The sequence below is a fragment of the Engystomops pustulosus genome, chromosome 3 (assembly GCF_040894005.1).
Source record: "Engystomops pustulosus chromosome 3, aEngPut4.maternal, whole genome shotgun sequence".
In the NCBI taxonomy this organism is placed as follows: domain Eukaryota; kingdom Metazoa; phylum Chordata; class Amphibia; order Anura; family Leptodactylidae; genus Engystomops; species Engystomops pustulosus.
Genome location: NC_092413.1, coordinates 129,889,014 through 129,903,778, shown reverse-complemented (window position 1 = coordinate 129,903,778; position 14,765 = coordinate 129,889,014). Strand labels below are relative to the sequence as shown.

At 36.7% G+C, this 14,765-nt stretch overlaps 1 protein-coding gene across 4 annotated transcripts in view; it reads right to left on the bottom strand.

Annotated features, from left to right (window-relative positions):
• Positions 1-14,765, bottom strand: part of COL12A1 (collagen type XII alpha 1 chain) — a 124,320-nt gene that overhangs the window by 98,979 nt on the left and 10,576 nt on the right. For 3 of the 4 annotated variants that reach the window (XR_011854222.1, XM_072142113.1, XM_072142112.1), the window contains exons 3-11: positions 12,318-12,434; positions 11,053-11,196; positions 8,558-8,617; positions 6,898-7,161; positions 6,155-6,319; positions 5,326-5,499; positions 2,128-2,418; positions 1,386-1,988; positions 647-919 (exon numbers count right to left, since the gene is read on the bottom strand). The exons of the other annotated variant lie outside the window; for it this stretch is intronic. Coding sequence is in view for 2 of the 3 variants with exons in the window: in XM_072142113.1 (XP_071998214.1) it covers positions 647-919; positions 1,386-1,988; positions 2,128-2,418; positions 5,326-5,499; positions 6,155-6,319; positions 6,898-7,161; positions 8,558-8,617; positions 11,053-11,196; positions 12,318-12,434 (2,091 nt within the window). In the remaining variant the exon portion in view is untranslated. The remainder of the gene's footprint in view (positions 1-646; positions 920-1,385; positions 1,989-2,127; positions 2,419-5,325; positions 5,500-6,154; positions 6,320-6,897; positions 7,162-8,557; positions 8,618-11,052; positions 11,197-12,317; positions 12,435-14,765) is intronic. 4 annotated transcript variants of the gene reach the window in all.

Sequence of the window (14,765 nt, the reverse complement as noted above, 5' to 3'; positions counted from 1 at the left end):
ATTAGAAAACTTTGACTGGTTGACTCACCAGGCTCTTTCCAGCTCGCTTTTAGTGGGTATGGGTATATTTAAACAATTTATGAGACACTTAGTATATAATTACTTTGTTATGCTTCTCATCCATCTACTTAATGTTCTAAAGTATGAATAAATAGGCAATGCCCTAAAATATCTCAACAGCTTGGTTCCAGAGGTTACAGAGATCAGATGAAGTAAGAAGAGCCATTTTAGGTAATTCTCTTTAATTTCCTACATGAGAGATTCAAGATTTGATCTTCCAATTTTTTTAAACACTCTAAAATCGATGAATTGGAATAAAAGCTCTTTTGGTCCTCTAAAATAAAGGATTTTAAATTAAAAGGTCCTATTTTGTTTGGTCCACTTTTAAAATTTCCCTCAGCCTTCGCCATCCTAATCTAGTCTTGGTTCATTTAACAAATGTGATATTTTGCACTGCTACTCAGAAAACAACTTGGTCCCTTTGGTAGACACTACCAACCCAGATTCAATGTCTGAAATTTACAGATTCATACCAAATTTACCAAGATTCTCTCACCTCTACATTGTGTAACACTTGTTTTCCAATTCACACTGGTCTGTTCTTTTAATTTATTTTTTTATATCCTTTCTGCCTTATTAGTCTTACCTTCTAGTGTGGTTTCTTCTCCTTCCAATGGAGGACTTTCTCCTTCTTCATAATCTGCAGAAACTGTTACAGCATAAGTGGTCTCTGGAAGGAGATTGTTGAGAACAGTGGTAGTAGTTGTGCCAGGAACAGATACTGTAATCTCTTCTCCACCAACAGCCACTCTGTACTTGACAAGGTAGTTTACAACATCTTCGCCTGCTGGCGACCAGTTTACTCTAAAGCTTCTGGATGTGACTTCAGAAAAAGTTAGATTCTGAGCAGGGGTTAAAGCTGTAACAACATCAAACAAAGATTTTTACCATGAGAACTGTTTTCAACTACTATTTTAGGCCCCATGCACACGACCATGTGGGGGCTGGTGATATTGCCACACAATTTGCGGCCATTCAATGGCTCCAATAGAGGTCTATGGCAAATGGTCATGGTACGATGAGCACACAGTGTCTCACCGCACTGTTAATGAGCCAGGCGGCCGTGCTACAAGATTTAGGACATGCTGTTTTTACAGCACGTCCACTCTACATTTAATGGAGAAGGGAAGGGTGAGGAGCGCTCACTCCCGCTCCCTTCTCCACCTTGCCCTAATAAATTTTTTGTCTATATCAGATCTAAGATGTAAACACAGCAGTCGAAATAACATTTTAATGGCTAATAAGAGCTTTTCTATGTTCTGGATAAGCATTGATTATATTGGTTCTGAATGTAGTGCATAAAGGCATGTACATTATAAACTTACATTTTCTCTTTATTGTCTCAAGTTCTTGTTCAATACGGAGACAGATGGATTGTGTTAACTCAAAGGAAATTCTTTGGAAGGCATCAAAATCCTCTACTGTGTAGACATGGGTATCAGTAGGTGGAGATGCAATAGCTTCCAGTTCAGTTCTTACAGCATCTTTAACACCAACAGCAAAAATCTCCACATCTGAGTTTCTCAATTTAATAGCTGGGTCTTTAAAGGCATCAGAAGACTTTCCATCAGTAATGAGTATCATGACTCTGGGGACATTTGCTCTTGCTCCCTTGTTTTCAACAAACACCTTTTCTCTAACAAAAGTCATAGCCTTGCCAGTATTGGTAGAGCCACCTCTATATGGAAATGTATTTACTGCGTGAAGAATATCTTCAATACTGTCATACTTGTTCAAAGCAAATTCTGTGACTGGATCTCGACTGTACTGGACAAGACTGATTTGGACTTTGTTGGGTGAAATGTCAAAACTTTTCACTAGAACTTCTAAGAAGGCTCTGACTTTTGCAAAATTTGACACTCCAATACTATAGGAGCCATCAACAAGAAGGACAACATCAGCTTTGATATCCACTCCACCGGAACATTCTGTGAAATACAATACCATATGTTATAGCCTTTGGACACTGTTGCATGGCATGTTAAGTCGAAAATATTGTTTTTCTTTTTTTATGTTCAGGGAAACTTCTTTAAACAGGAAGGTAAACAATTCAAGTCAATATCTTACCAACTCTTATTTTCACTGCCTGGGTTTTTTCCAGTGTTGAGATTGGCTCACTTGCTGTGAGTTCTTTCATTGCAAATACATTAATCTGGTACTCGGTATCTGGGGAGAGATCCTTCAGAGTAAGGCTTGTAGTTTGAGGTCCAACATTTAAGGCTTGTTGTTTACTTCCTGCCAACATTGGAATAAGCTGAACTCTGTAGCCTGTGATTTGGCTTGGTGAAGGCCTCCAGGTGATCCGCATGGATTTAGAAGAAATTTCTGTCACTCTCAAGTCTGAAGGAGGATCCACAGCTAGAATTTAACAAAGGGAATAAATAAATTGAGAATATTTGGATTTGATGAAAATATTCATACAGATGCCTATAGATATTTAAAGTGAAACTATGCACTATTTATAAATGATGTCCAGTTATTAAAATATTTTGAATAGTTCTATCCTATTTGTGCTTGCTACAACCATAAGTTTGTGAAAAAATTATGTATCAGCTTTAATGGTCTGACTCAATGGGGCTTCTTTACTAAGGGTCCATGGATCGCACGTTCGTCGTTTTTTTGAAGTTTTCGGGATTTGCGCCCCTGTGACAGGTATTTAACTGGGAATTGTGTTGCATGCAATCAAATTATCGCGCAGCTACACTGGCTTTCATGCGACAGAGATCGGGGGCGGGTCATCTGATGATCCGACTGATTCGGACTGAGCGCAGGATTCAATTTGTGTTGCAAGGAAATGCACTTACATGCACCAGGAAGAAGAAGGTGAACTCTGGCAGACCTGAGCGGGGAAGCGACGCATGCAAGATATTGGGCACATGATCTTAGAGAATCGCGGCAGATGTGCATTCCGGTTGGACAATGCACTTTTGGGATTGTGCAGGACAGGTAAGTAAAGTAAGTAAATGTGCCCCAATATGGGGGAGACATAAACACACTGTTGCAATTACAGATATTTGATTGATTTATGCATATAATGCAGACTGTTAAAGTACAGTTGAATGTGTAGCTGCAACTACACAGTCAAAGTCAATAATGTTACTATATTTGAGGTAGAAAGTGGTAGGATACTTATTTAAATATTAGCCTTGGAACCAGAAATGTGGAGAGTTGTGCAGAGCTGTGTGTTTCTAGTAGCACAGCAGAAATATAGAAACAACAAAGCAAAGGTACCTATCTTCAGAAATGGATGAAGTTAGATGAGAATAAATTACAATATTCAAAACAATCAATCATCTGATTAAGTCAGATGGTACAAAAAAATACCATATTTCTTCTCTTAAATCCAGATTGAGTGCCATGGACACATTGCAAGAGAAAGGATCTCAACACACACATCCAACAGGTTTGCATGAAGAAATATTAAGGGGGTAATGCTAGATCTACACTAACCACTACATAGGCCCAAGCTATACATAAGCTACATCCCTGTATTGCTATATGGCAATCAGATAATGGAACAGGCATCATAGTAAAGGAATAAGGTTTATACAAAAAGTTGAATGATGAAAACATATATATATGTATAGGAACATATATATAGGAACATATCAGAAATTAAGACTGAATCAAACAAAATATACAGTTACAGTACTGGGGTGTCTGTTAACAAAACAGCTATTGTTGTCTGTTAACATTTTGGCAGCTATTGTTCTACCAATACCAATAATTTCAGTATTTCATATACTTCCCCCACAAACAAAATGTTTGTGTCTCCAAATCATTCGGTCAATTGTGGCCAGCACAGGTTCTCTAAATGAGAACCTCACCGCCTGTGTGGGCTGCTACAACCTTTGTTAAAAGGGTTTGCCCATAAAATAAAATTCTCAAATTTCAATCCCCTGGTGATTTTTACACAATAAAGATCAATTTTAACCCCTTACTTTTAATTTAGCTCCTATCACTCAGTGATGGTCAGTGTAAAATTCTAGAGTATGCGTGGGGACTCTCTAAGCAGACACATTATTATTACTCTAGCGCTGTATGAGATGCTGTGAGATGACATTGTGGCTAGATTCTCAGGGTACAGAATTTATACACACTTTCATTTACCTTCTGAACATTGTACTAGTATCGGACATATAGAGAAAGAGATGAGACAGATCAGAGATGAGAGATGATGAGATTCATGAGATGCATATAACACACATTGACACTCAGCTCTGCTAATTCACCTATAACACACACAGTTCTGCTATATACCTCCCTCCCCCTCCCCTAGATAAAGATCTTTTCTCTCTGTAGCTTTACTCTCCTCACAATGTGATGTGTTGTTTGCCAACAGGAAGTCAGTGTCTGTGTGTCTGTGTGAACTATCCTTGGAATTCAAGGGTGGGGGCTAGATGGAGAGAGCAGAGAGGGGTCTCAGCACAGTGTTAGACAGAAAAACAAGATGTCTGTCGACCCTTAATTTAGAAGATCCAGTGTCGGGTCTAAGGGCAACCAAAATTGTGTACACCAGGATTGAAATAAACAGATTGTAATTCTGTATTTTTGCTAATAACATTGAATTAGAGAATGTGTTATTTTGTTATCTGGAGTACATTTAAGAAACTTGTCTTTGAGGGAATATTCCTTTAAGATTTATTCCCATTAAAGATAACAAGCAATTTATGTATAAGTGGATTATTGTATAAATCCATTATCCATGATATGGATATACAATCCTTAATCTTGCTTCTTGATGTCTTAAACAGCTTTACCAATTCTTTGACGGCTTTTATTGTACTCAGTGTCAAGTATCTGCTATTCACAACTTCTTAATCTTTGCTGGTCAATTGTATTTACAAAACAAGACCTTTTTGACATTAATAATAGGTTTCTATTATTCTTTACTTTGTTTGTCCATCTTATATTGGAACTGATGCCCAATGGAATGGGTTTATTTAAATAAGGAATTCAGCAATTCCTTGTTATGTAAGGATTCTTGGATTGATCCTGAAACAATGATTGCTTTTTAACATGATGCACTGATAAAGAAAATATCAACTTCACTAAAATTTGGAGTGCTGGGACGTGTTGCACTACTATTGTTCAACTACCTCACCTCATTACACACAGCGGATGTTTCTCTGTGAGGAGCCTAGGGTAACTGATTTGAGTGACTTTATGGCAACCCAGCCCGCAGACTCACCAATATTACATCAATTACCCAGCTTTACTTATATAAAAATTAGAAAAAGACATATATACAGAAGCATTTCTCACCTTCTTCTCCACTTATTAGTTCACTTAGTTGTTCATCGACTCCAGAGCAAACTTGATTAATAATTTCATTCTGCACTTCAGCAATGTTATCAAAATTGGCAACACTGTAAACATGCTTTAAAGAAGGTAGGGAAGCCATTTGTTTCAGCTCTTTTGCATCTGCTGCCTTAATTCCTAGAAGAAACAAAATGATACATCATTTTTTACTAATCTATATTTAGAAGATTTTCTATAATTCAGGTTAATTATTAATGACCAGCAAAGAACACCGTCAAACAGTAATAAGAAATAAGTATAACACATAGGGGGGATTTATCACTACGTGTACACCTGAAAACAAAGGTACAAGCTATTATTTAGTCGCAATTCCTGCCGCAGATCTGGGAATTGCACTTATTTCACCCCCTACGGCATTTTGGCAACATGTTTGGGTGCAGGCAGGGGTGTGGTTCTATGCCATGTAGGATCTGGCGTACAACTGTGCCGGAGGTTAAAGCCTCCTGATAGATCTGGCGAGCATCATCAACCCATAATATTTTTTATCAAGTTTATAACGTTCATGGATCCAAATATATAAATATATATTAAAGATATGAAGCACTGAAAGCAGATGGGGTTGGATTAATTATTGGCATATTGTATAAAGAGTATATAAGGTGAAACAAAGACACATAAGTTCAATTTATTACAAAACATAAGTTGTCAACCAAAAACAGCAGACTTCTAATTTTAGCTATACCTTCATGTTGATTTTAAATGATCATTATTTGCCCAGGTTTAGGGAATATACATGCTCTATATACAGTAAATAATGACACCATTTTCTTACCTAATGTAAACACTTCAACTCCTAAATTCTGAAGCTCTTTTGCAGGAATTTCAACTTCATCTTGGGATTTTCCATCGGTTATAATGATTGCAATTCTAGGAAATCCTTTCCTCGATCCAGCGGATTGAACAAAGCTGTTTCTTATCAAGTACTCTATTGCTTCACCTGAAAATAAAAGCATATAATTTAATTAATTGAATTTAGCATTTGCTATTTAGACTTAGGGCTCATCACATATAGCCATCAGCTATGCATCCTTTTGCTATCAGTTCTGCAGGTTTGAGGTTGAAAATAGAGAACAACTGATATATTTGAATGAATATTTAAACAATATGTAAGATGTGATGTCAGCACTGTCCATGAAAAAGAGCAGAGCCAAATCAACTGGATTAGAGTGGGTGAAATACATTTTTGACCAAAATTGGCACCACTTTGTCAATTGTGATATGCATAAATGTGTATATGTCTATATGAATAAGAAGCTCTATTTTAGCATGTCATGCAAAAATGGGTCACATTTCAGACCGGATGTCTACCATGCATTCAAGGCATTCCCCTCCGAAGTCGGTCAACTTATTTACTACTGGCTGGTTGCCATAATATGCTAATGTACCATAAATACCACCTACAGTATAAGATCCACTTAAGATAGAAGTAAAACACACAGTACATTCTCTAGAATTCTCTAGACAATTAACAAATCCTAAAAACTTCAGCCATATAGACTTGGAGAATCTAAGTACCTGTCATTGTGTTTCCTCCTTTGTAAGGTATTCTCTTAATAGCAGCCAGTAACTCATTCTTATTATAATATCTGTTCAGGTTAAACTCTGTTCTGGTATCAGAACTGTACTGGACCACACCGACCCTTGTCTTGTCTTCTCCAATATCAAATGCCGACACCAAGGAAGCCATGAAGTCAAGGATAAATTTGAAGTTGCTTCTTCCAACACTCCAAGAGCCATCCACAAGAAAGACTACATCAGCAACTGCACTTATAGAACACCCTTATGTAACAAAAAAAGAGTAATGAGAATAACTTTTCAGGCAACATTACTTCTTTATGACATTGCCAATTTGGGCAAAAAGGACACAATACATGTTTTTGTTTCATCATCCTCACCATCTTAGAGACAACATGCTTTTGTTTTTCTATAAATCTAAGCAAGTTTTTTGCTTATGAAGTTATGTAGGGTTGTTATACATACCATGGCCATCAATTGGGATAGCATCTAGGAGGTTAATTATCCCTGATCAGTTATCTCAGGGAAGTTGTAACCAAATTCCTGGCTATTGTTGCTGCTGACTATGTAGATTTGCTGTATTCCTCTTGACATGCATCACAGCATTATGGCTCTTTAACGTGTTAAGAAAGTTGACTATGGTTATGGACAAACAGCTATTGTTTTGTAAAGCCTTGAAAAGATTGCTGGCTCTTTATTTGCATATGGCGTTAACAACTGTGGAAAAGCAGTCTATACTGTCTTAAAGAAGCACTCCGACAAAAACTTTTAATCACTTCCATAATAAAAGGGCACAAGGTGTAAATTATTGATGTACATGATGTTAATTATCAATAATATATTTGCACGTTTAATGATTACATCTGTCATTGGGAAACATAGTAGAGCCCCATATAAGCCTAAAAAAACTCAGAGGTTTTAGAGAACAGAGGGGTTTTATAGTTTCCTTCTTACCTAACATTGACTTTTATGAATATTACTTTACATCAAGCCATATGTCCTCGCCTCATGTTCATCATATTCAACTTCTATGTGTGTGCATTGGCTAGGGATGAATAATGCTGTAAAATGATGTAGATTGTCTTAGAATATACTATATCACATGTCATCATGGAAGCTTCTATCAACTCTTGTAGTCACATGGTGAATGAATGCCAGAGCTCTTTCAGCTTCAAAGTTCCTCCGGAATTTATAACATTTAGTAGGGTTTTACCGTTTTCTCAAATAAACAATTCTGCTTTTATAAAGGCATTGCCAAAGTAATCACGTAGGATACAGACAAGCTCAGTTTGCTGCTTAGATTATACATGTAAACGATTAAGTATGGAAAATGAGCCTGTGCACACTTGGTTCATATAAAGAGAGAAGTATATGGAAAGACTGGACATAATAATTCAGGAATACTGCCATTCCTAATTAGCAGTTATCACAACCTGCCTGTCCTTCGCTTTAATGTGCATTTAATTTATTGGATAGTTAATAACCTATGTTTCAGCAGTCACTAGATAAATACTGAGGATATGAGGATAACAACTAATGCCTGGCTCTGTTTCAATGGTTGCAAAGGGAGAAGCAATTACTAAGATATATGAAAATGGCCCTTAACCCTATCTCATTCATTATTACAGATGTTTCCATAACATTTCTATGGTGAACGTACTTGGCGAATCAGTGGTGACCACTTTCTTATCCTCTGTCATTACTCGACCTCCTGTCTGAACTGAAAAAAAGAAAGAGAATTGATTGAACAATAAGTATTGCACACATTTATCTATGCACAATGTATTTGTTAATGAGTTAAAGGGGTTTTCCAGGATTCTTTAATTGATCACCTATCAATACGATAAGTGATGAATATATGAAGAGACCTCCGTGTTTGGATGAGGGCTGTAGCTTCTACACAGTAGACCTAGAACAACACTCTACATTGTGTAGTGGATGTGCTTGGTATCAAAATCAAAGCCCATTTACTTAATATGAAAAAAGGCTGATTATCATGAAGTCCGGGAAATGTAGGAAACAGTACACACAGTAGCGGCATGACTGCTTTAAGCAGATGATTATAGAAGTATGAGGTGTCAGACCCCAGCATTCTGATATCAATGACTTACAATTAGTGATAAAAAAAAATCCTTGAATAACCCTTTGAGGCACATTCTAGCCAAGATTCCTATTGATTGGGGTAGAGTCTAGGGAGGGTATTAATGGGGGGAGCTAAATACAGGAATTATATTAAAATATCACAACTCCCCATTTCTATGTACTGTATATCCGGTGTAGTCACTCACAATGAATAGAAAGAATGTGAGATTTTGTATATTTTTCTCCATTTCATGCATGTAAAAAGGGCAAATAGAGTGAAAATGGGCTTTTAGCCTTCCTGCAAGCTCTAGCTCTGTCACCTTTTTGACTACCTACCTACCTCCCAGCCTCAGCAATAAATCTAAAGTAAGTAATCTTCTTTTTATTGGTGATCATACAATTTAGAATAACATTGGCAGGAAGGGAGATAAGACGTACCAGAATTTGTACCTCAACAGCTTTGTGCCAAGTCATGTCTCAGTTATTTCAGTTTTTGCATTAATAACTACCTGCTAAAACAGATGAATTAGGCGCACATGTTGCTATCATATCTTAAGTCAGTGTAGCCTCCACATCTGGCTTTAACAAACAATAAGGCTATATGTATTTGCCCAAGCCAATTTTTAGATGTAAAAAACAGACATCAATTCATCAATTTTTAACACAAAAGTCTTTCAGTGATCAACCCACTTCAGACTAGAGAGAGAGAGACTACAGACACACAGGGGGGCATTTATACATTTTGGCGCAGGGTGGCACTGGAAACGTGCTATATTTTTCAGTGTGATATTAATTTGTTATGCAAGGGGTTAATGATTTTGCACATAAAGGTTAAGGTTAAGGCCTGTCTCCATATTCATGAAAGTGAAATAGAACTCCCTAGCTCTAATTGTGAGCCAAAATCTGTGCCACTAAATGAGTCTGAAAAATAGAAGACCCGGAAAAGTGTTGGATTCAAAAGTGGTGAGTGTTGGAAAACCACCAAAATACTTCATATATAAGGCGCAGCAATGGGAAAAGAAATCTGCCAGTTTTTCATTTGAAAGATGATAAATTCCCCCCCGTGTACTGTCCATTAAAAAATGGGACTTCACATGGCACAAGGTCATATGAATAATCCCCAACTCATGCCAAAAAAACTGATGAGAAAGTCAAGAGGTGAATTAGCCATATCCTTTCCCCATGCAAAACTTAGCTACACAAATTTCAGGGTCAGACGGATATAGCTGTTGACCAATGATGGAGGTCAGCTATTGAAAGAATACGACCACTTACATACATTTATTTTTTTCAGGTTTCTTATGCTGTTTGTTAAGTAAAAACCAAAAGTTGATTAAAAAAGGCAATTCCACACACACAGGTTTGTTGTAAATTTCTGCAACCTAAAATCCATTCCATTGACCTGTATTAATGGGTCTTGGCAGCTATTACATGGATTAAATCAAGTCCCACTCCAATGAAAGAAACATTCCCAGACATTTCTACAACAAATCTGCTGTTCGTGAAAGTATCACAAGTACAGTATGCACAAACTAATCCATGGTTCTTTAATCACTTGAAAAGAAATGCTCAGTTACTAATAAGTAAAAATGTTATATATAATCTAATACTAAACTATGAAAAAAGGGCATGGAATGAGTGATAAGGAAACATTGGTAGTTATGCCATGTGACACATGGTAATAACGGGAAAAGTCATCAGGCAAAAGGTAATAAACAGGAAATAGAAAGCCTTAATACTTTTTATGGTTTAGGGATTGTAAGAACAACTTTCTGAAACACTGCATATTTCTATAAAAAAAATTAAGATGTAAAACCCATACTATACAACCTTAAAGAACCTGGTTAAGCTGACGTGATCTGAGATTTGAAAAAAAACACATGTTGTAAGCATTCCCCAACGTTTCTCCATTACAGCTTTGTAAGGTGGATACAATAATTGCTTAAAATTGATCATAACAAGACTAAAACAAGACATTCCATATCGATTGTGTAGTGCCATCTGTTGATAGTGAAAACAGGTGGGTTGTCCATTTGTAACCATTTCAATGATGAATGTCAGTTGAGTACTTACTTGTAAGTTGGCCAAACACAGGTAAACTTTCCTCCGATTCATCATAGGAGAGTATTGTGACAACGTACTCAACATCTGGTATAAGTTCTGTTAGTACAGTTTGGGTTGCGGAAGCTGGAAGATCCAATTCTTTTGCTGGTCCATCTGGTAAGCATTAAACAAAGTATATTTCAGACAACTATTAAAAAACAGATCCTCTGACTCACAATTCTGTTTAACATTAGAGGCTATATTACTTCATTATTATAAGCTCCCCATCCTGAAATATTTTAGAATTTATTTGCGAATGATTCTAGGTCACAAAAATAAGTACAAAAATAAAAATAGAACTAAAATGGAATGTTGAAAAATTGATGAGGATGTATCCCCCAGTGAATATAATTTGGCCTAAGCTGTGTCCTCAACAATCAAGTTAGGGATCCAGATCGCAGGCGAGCACAGGGAGAATGAGTGGCTAGCCCTCTTCACCCCTTCTCCCTCCATAGGCACAGCCACCTGACTTGGTGCCTGTGCAGTGATACAACGTGTCACCGGGAGACACAGATGTCTATGGGGGCCGTGAACTTGTCCCCCATAATGACCATCTGAATGAGGCCTTATTGCTATAAGTGCTATAAAGAATAGCATTAGCAAGGGGAGCAGATAATTGACAGACATCAATGCTTTACCTATTAGTTCTACCCATAGTTATATGTGTGAAGAATAAGTTTTTTTTTTCTTTTAGGTTTTACTTTCCTTTTGCTATCTTCTATTCATACCCTCTACCAAAACTCTATTACTCTATCTGCCAAATACAACAATTGTCAACAAAAGGGTGTTTTGGTGATGTAATACCTCTTCCTCATTGACCATTTGTGTAGTAAAGCTCAGACTTATTAATGGTAGTTTATAGAAATATTATCTATTTGGACAGATTACCTCATATATGACCACTAATGAAATCAGTCCTGCTGACAGATTCCTAGAAACAATTCTACTTTGCCACTTGAAATAAACTTGTAATTCCTTATCAGCAGAATATTAGAAACTCTGAATTATATCACTCTTCTGTAATCCAGCAGCATAATATTTGGCATTGTCGTCAGGCTCAAATAAGGCAAGAAAAACATTGTGAACTGTATGTTTAACAGAAGAGGGGTTTAGGAAAGCTAAATTGTATAAATGACATACAACTGCCAAAACGCACTATTACTCATTCCAAACATCATTGTACAAATATCATGAACTGAACGAGAGACAGGGCCCTTCACTGGGAAGTGACTTACCAACTGTTGGAACAATAGTAATCTTGTACCCTCTTATCCTCTCTGTTGGCCTTTGCCATGACATCCGAACAGTATTCTCATTTACTATTTCAAAATTTAGATCTGTAGGAGGTCCAACTGGAAGAGAAGTTTGACATATTAGAAAATGTGCATACAGCAAATGTTATTGCACCCATTTTATCTAGGTATAAAAACCGTTTGATACAACGGTTTCTATAGCAAATTGGTGCTTTGGTGATACTGGGTACTTCTGTAAAACCAAATCCAATTTCCACAGGTGCAATAACATCTGCTACTCCAATGATTAAGGAGGAGGTTGAGTACTATGTACATAGAAAGCTGACATAGAATAGCTTTGCTTCCAACACCATAACAGACCTCGACCAGAAACAGTTGAAGCTGACATCAACAATAATAAAACTTACAATGCACGGCACAAACATTTACATCTTGAGTTGCTTAATCATTCAAGAATGATTAAGACTGATCAAGAATATTAAAAAACACACCAAGAGACATGTAAACTTACAAGGAATAATGAGAGGTGAACACACATTTTAGGAGACAATCTGAGTACATGCTGGTGTATATCATGCCATAGGCTTTGTAGTTGACACAAAGTGGTCTAATCTGATATTGATACAATGCATCAGAGATATTGACTATGTTCATTTTTCTTCTGCTTATCGTTGCAAGAAGGACTCCATATTTTGATTTAATACATGATATTATGAGGTATCTAACTTATGGAGTTAAGGTTTAGGTTCTTTTTATTATACTGATAGTAAATGACATGTTGCTTAATGCTTTTACTAGGTGACACCAAATATTACTATGAAGAAGGCCGAGATGTATCTTTAAAGTTGCAGAAGTTGCCAAACGATGGTGGGGCCCAAAAGGTCCTTTTCCACATATGAGGACCTTGTTTGAAGAATTTGGGACGTTTCAAATTATTTTTCAATTTTTTTTTTCGGTGAAGTTGATGACTACAAAATGGGAAGCTGTTCATAAAGAATTTGACTATTGATGTGAATCTATCGGACTTAAGATCCATTAAAATCAGCAAGTGTTGTTGTGTTGCTCTTCTATAACAAGGAGACAGGTGGTCCATACTAGAAACAGCATTTTGACATCAAAATGCAAGTATGGATTTTCACAAAGATTGGTTAATGATGGCAAGACGGAATCACAGCAATGTGGATGAGCATTTAGAGAACTGCGAGCACACAGTGGAGAGGGCACGTCAACCCACACAGAACTGCACATGGAAAAAATCAGATGGCTGATAACAGGTATGATTGGACATTAAAAAATGACAGGAATTCTCTGCATTTTAATTATTTCATGGCATCATGCGATATACATGAAATCATGATTTGCTTGAGCTCACCAAAATGAACAAAAGCCTCCATGTACAGACTGCATTACACGCAGACTTTTTGTGTCTTATTTTATAATGATATTCACTCAGGTTGTAAATCAATGCTTCTGCCAGTGCAAGGTCAGAATGAATTAGCAGGTAAGGAAGCAATGTGTCTGCATTCTGAAGGATTGCTCTACTCTATTTCAATAGGAGAAAGAATTGGAGCCTATTCCTAGTCTAGCTATTAGAATCTAGAAATAGTGTGCATGCTGGATCCCAGTTATGCCCTATTATCATATATGGATTACGATTTGAAAGCTTTTTCATGCATTTAACATTGATTATATTAACACTGGAGCTTTTTGCATTTATATGATTAAAAGGATTTTAATTCCTGTTGTAAGCTTTATTTACTATAAAAAAATTAAACTATACAATGTCATATTTTATCACAGGATCGTTTTCACACTAGTAGGAAGTCTAATGATGAGGCATGCAACCCTAGAGGTTAAGATCAGAAACTGTGAAAGGCCGAGCCCCATAGAAAAATAGTGCTGGGGACGCCTTGCATGTACATCTAGAATGTCTAGAATGCACATTGAACCATATCTATGTCTTAAGGGTATCCATACATAATATATGTCGGCAGTGGTAGATGCTGGAGAATTGCCACTTACTGCCACGGGGTAATGAAGTAGTCTGGGCTTCCTGCCCCCCCTGCACCTTGGCCCGGGTAACAGCGATTATGACTGCTACAGTGGTACAGTAGCTATGCCCCAGAACACTGTATATTATTATATTACCATAATATAAGATATTATATTTTGGAAAATTTATGTTGGAATTAATGATTTTGAAATGAATAATGTTGGAATAAACGGATTAAAGTTTATTTGTGTGGAACATGCAGGTTCATCTTCTGTACTTCATCTAATAATAATTTAGCTCTTATTTGTTATGTCATGCAAAAGCTTCTATCAGTCTTAAATAAATAGGCATTTCAAGCTTGCGTCTGATATTAAGGAATATCATTATAAAATACTATTTCGGTAGCAATGGCTCAGGACAAATTTAATGCAAAGGCA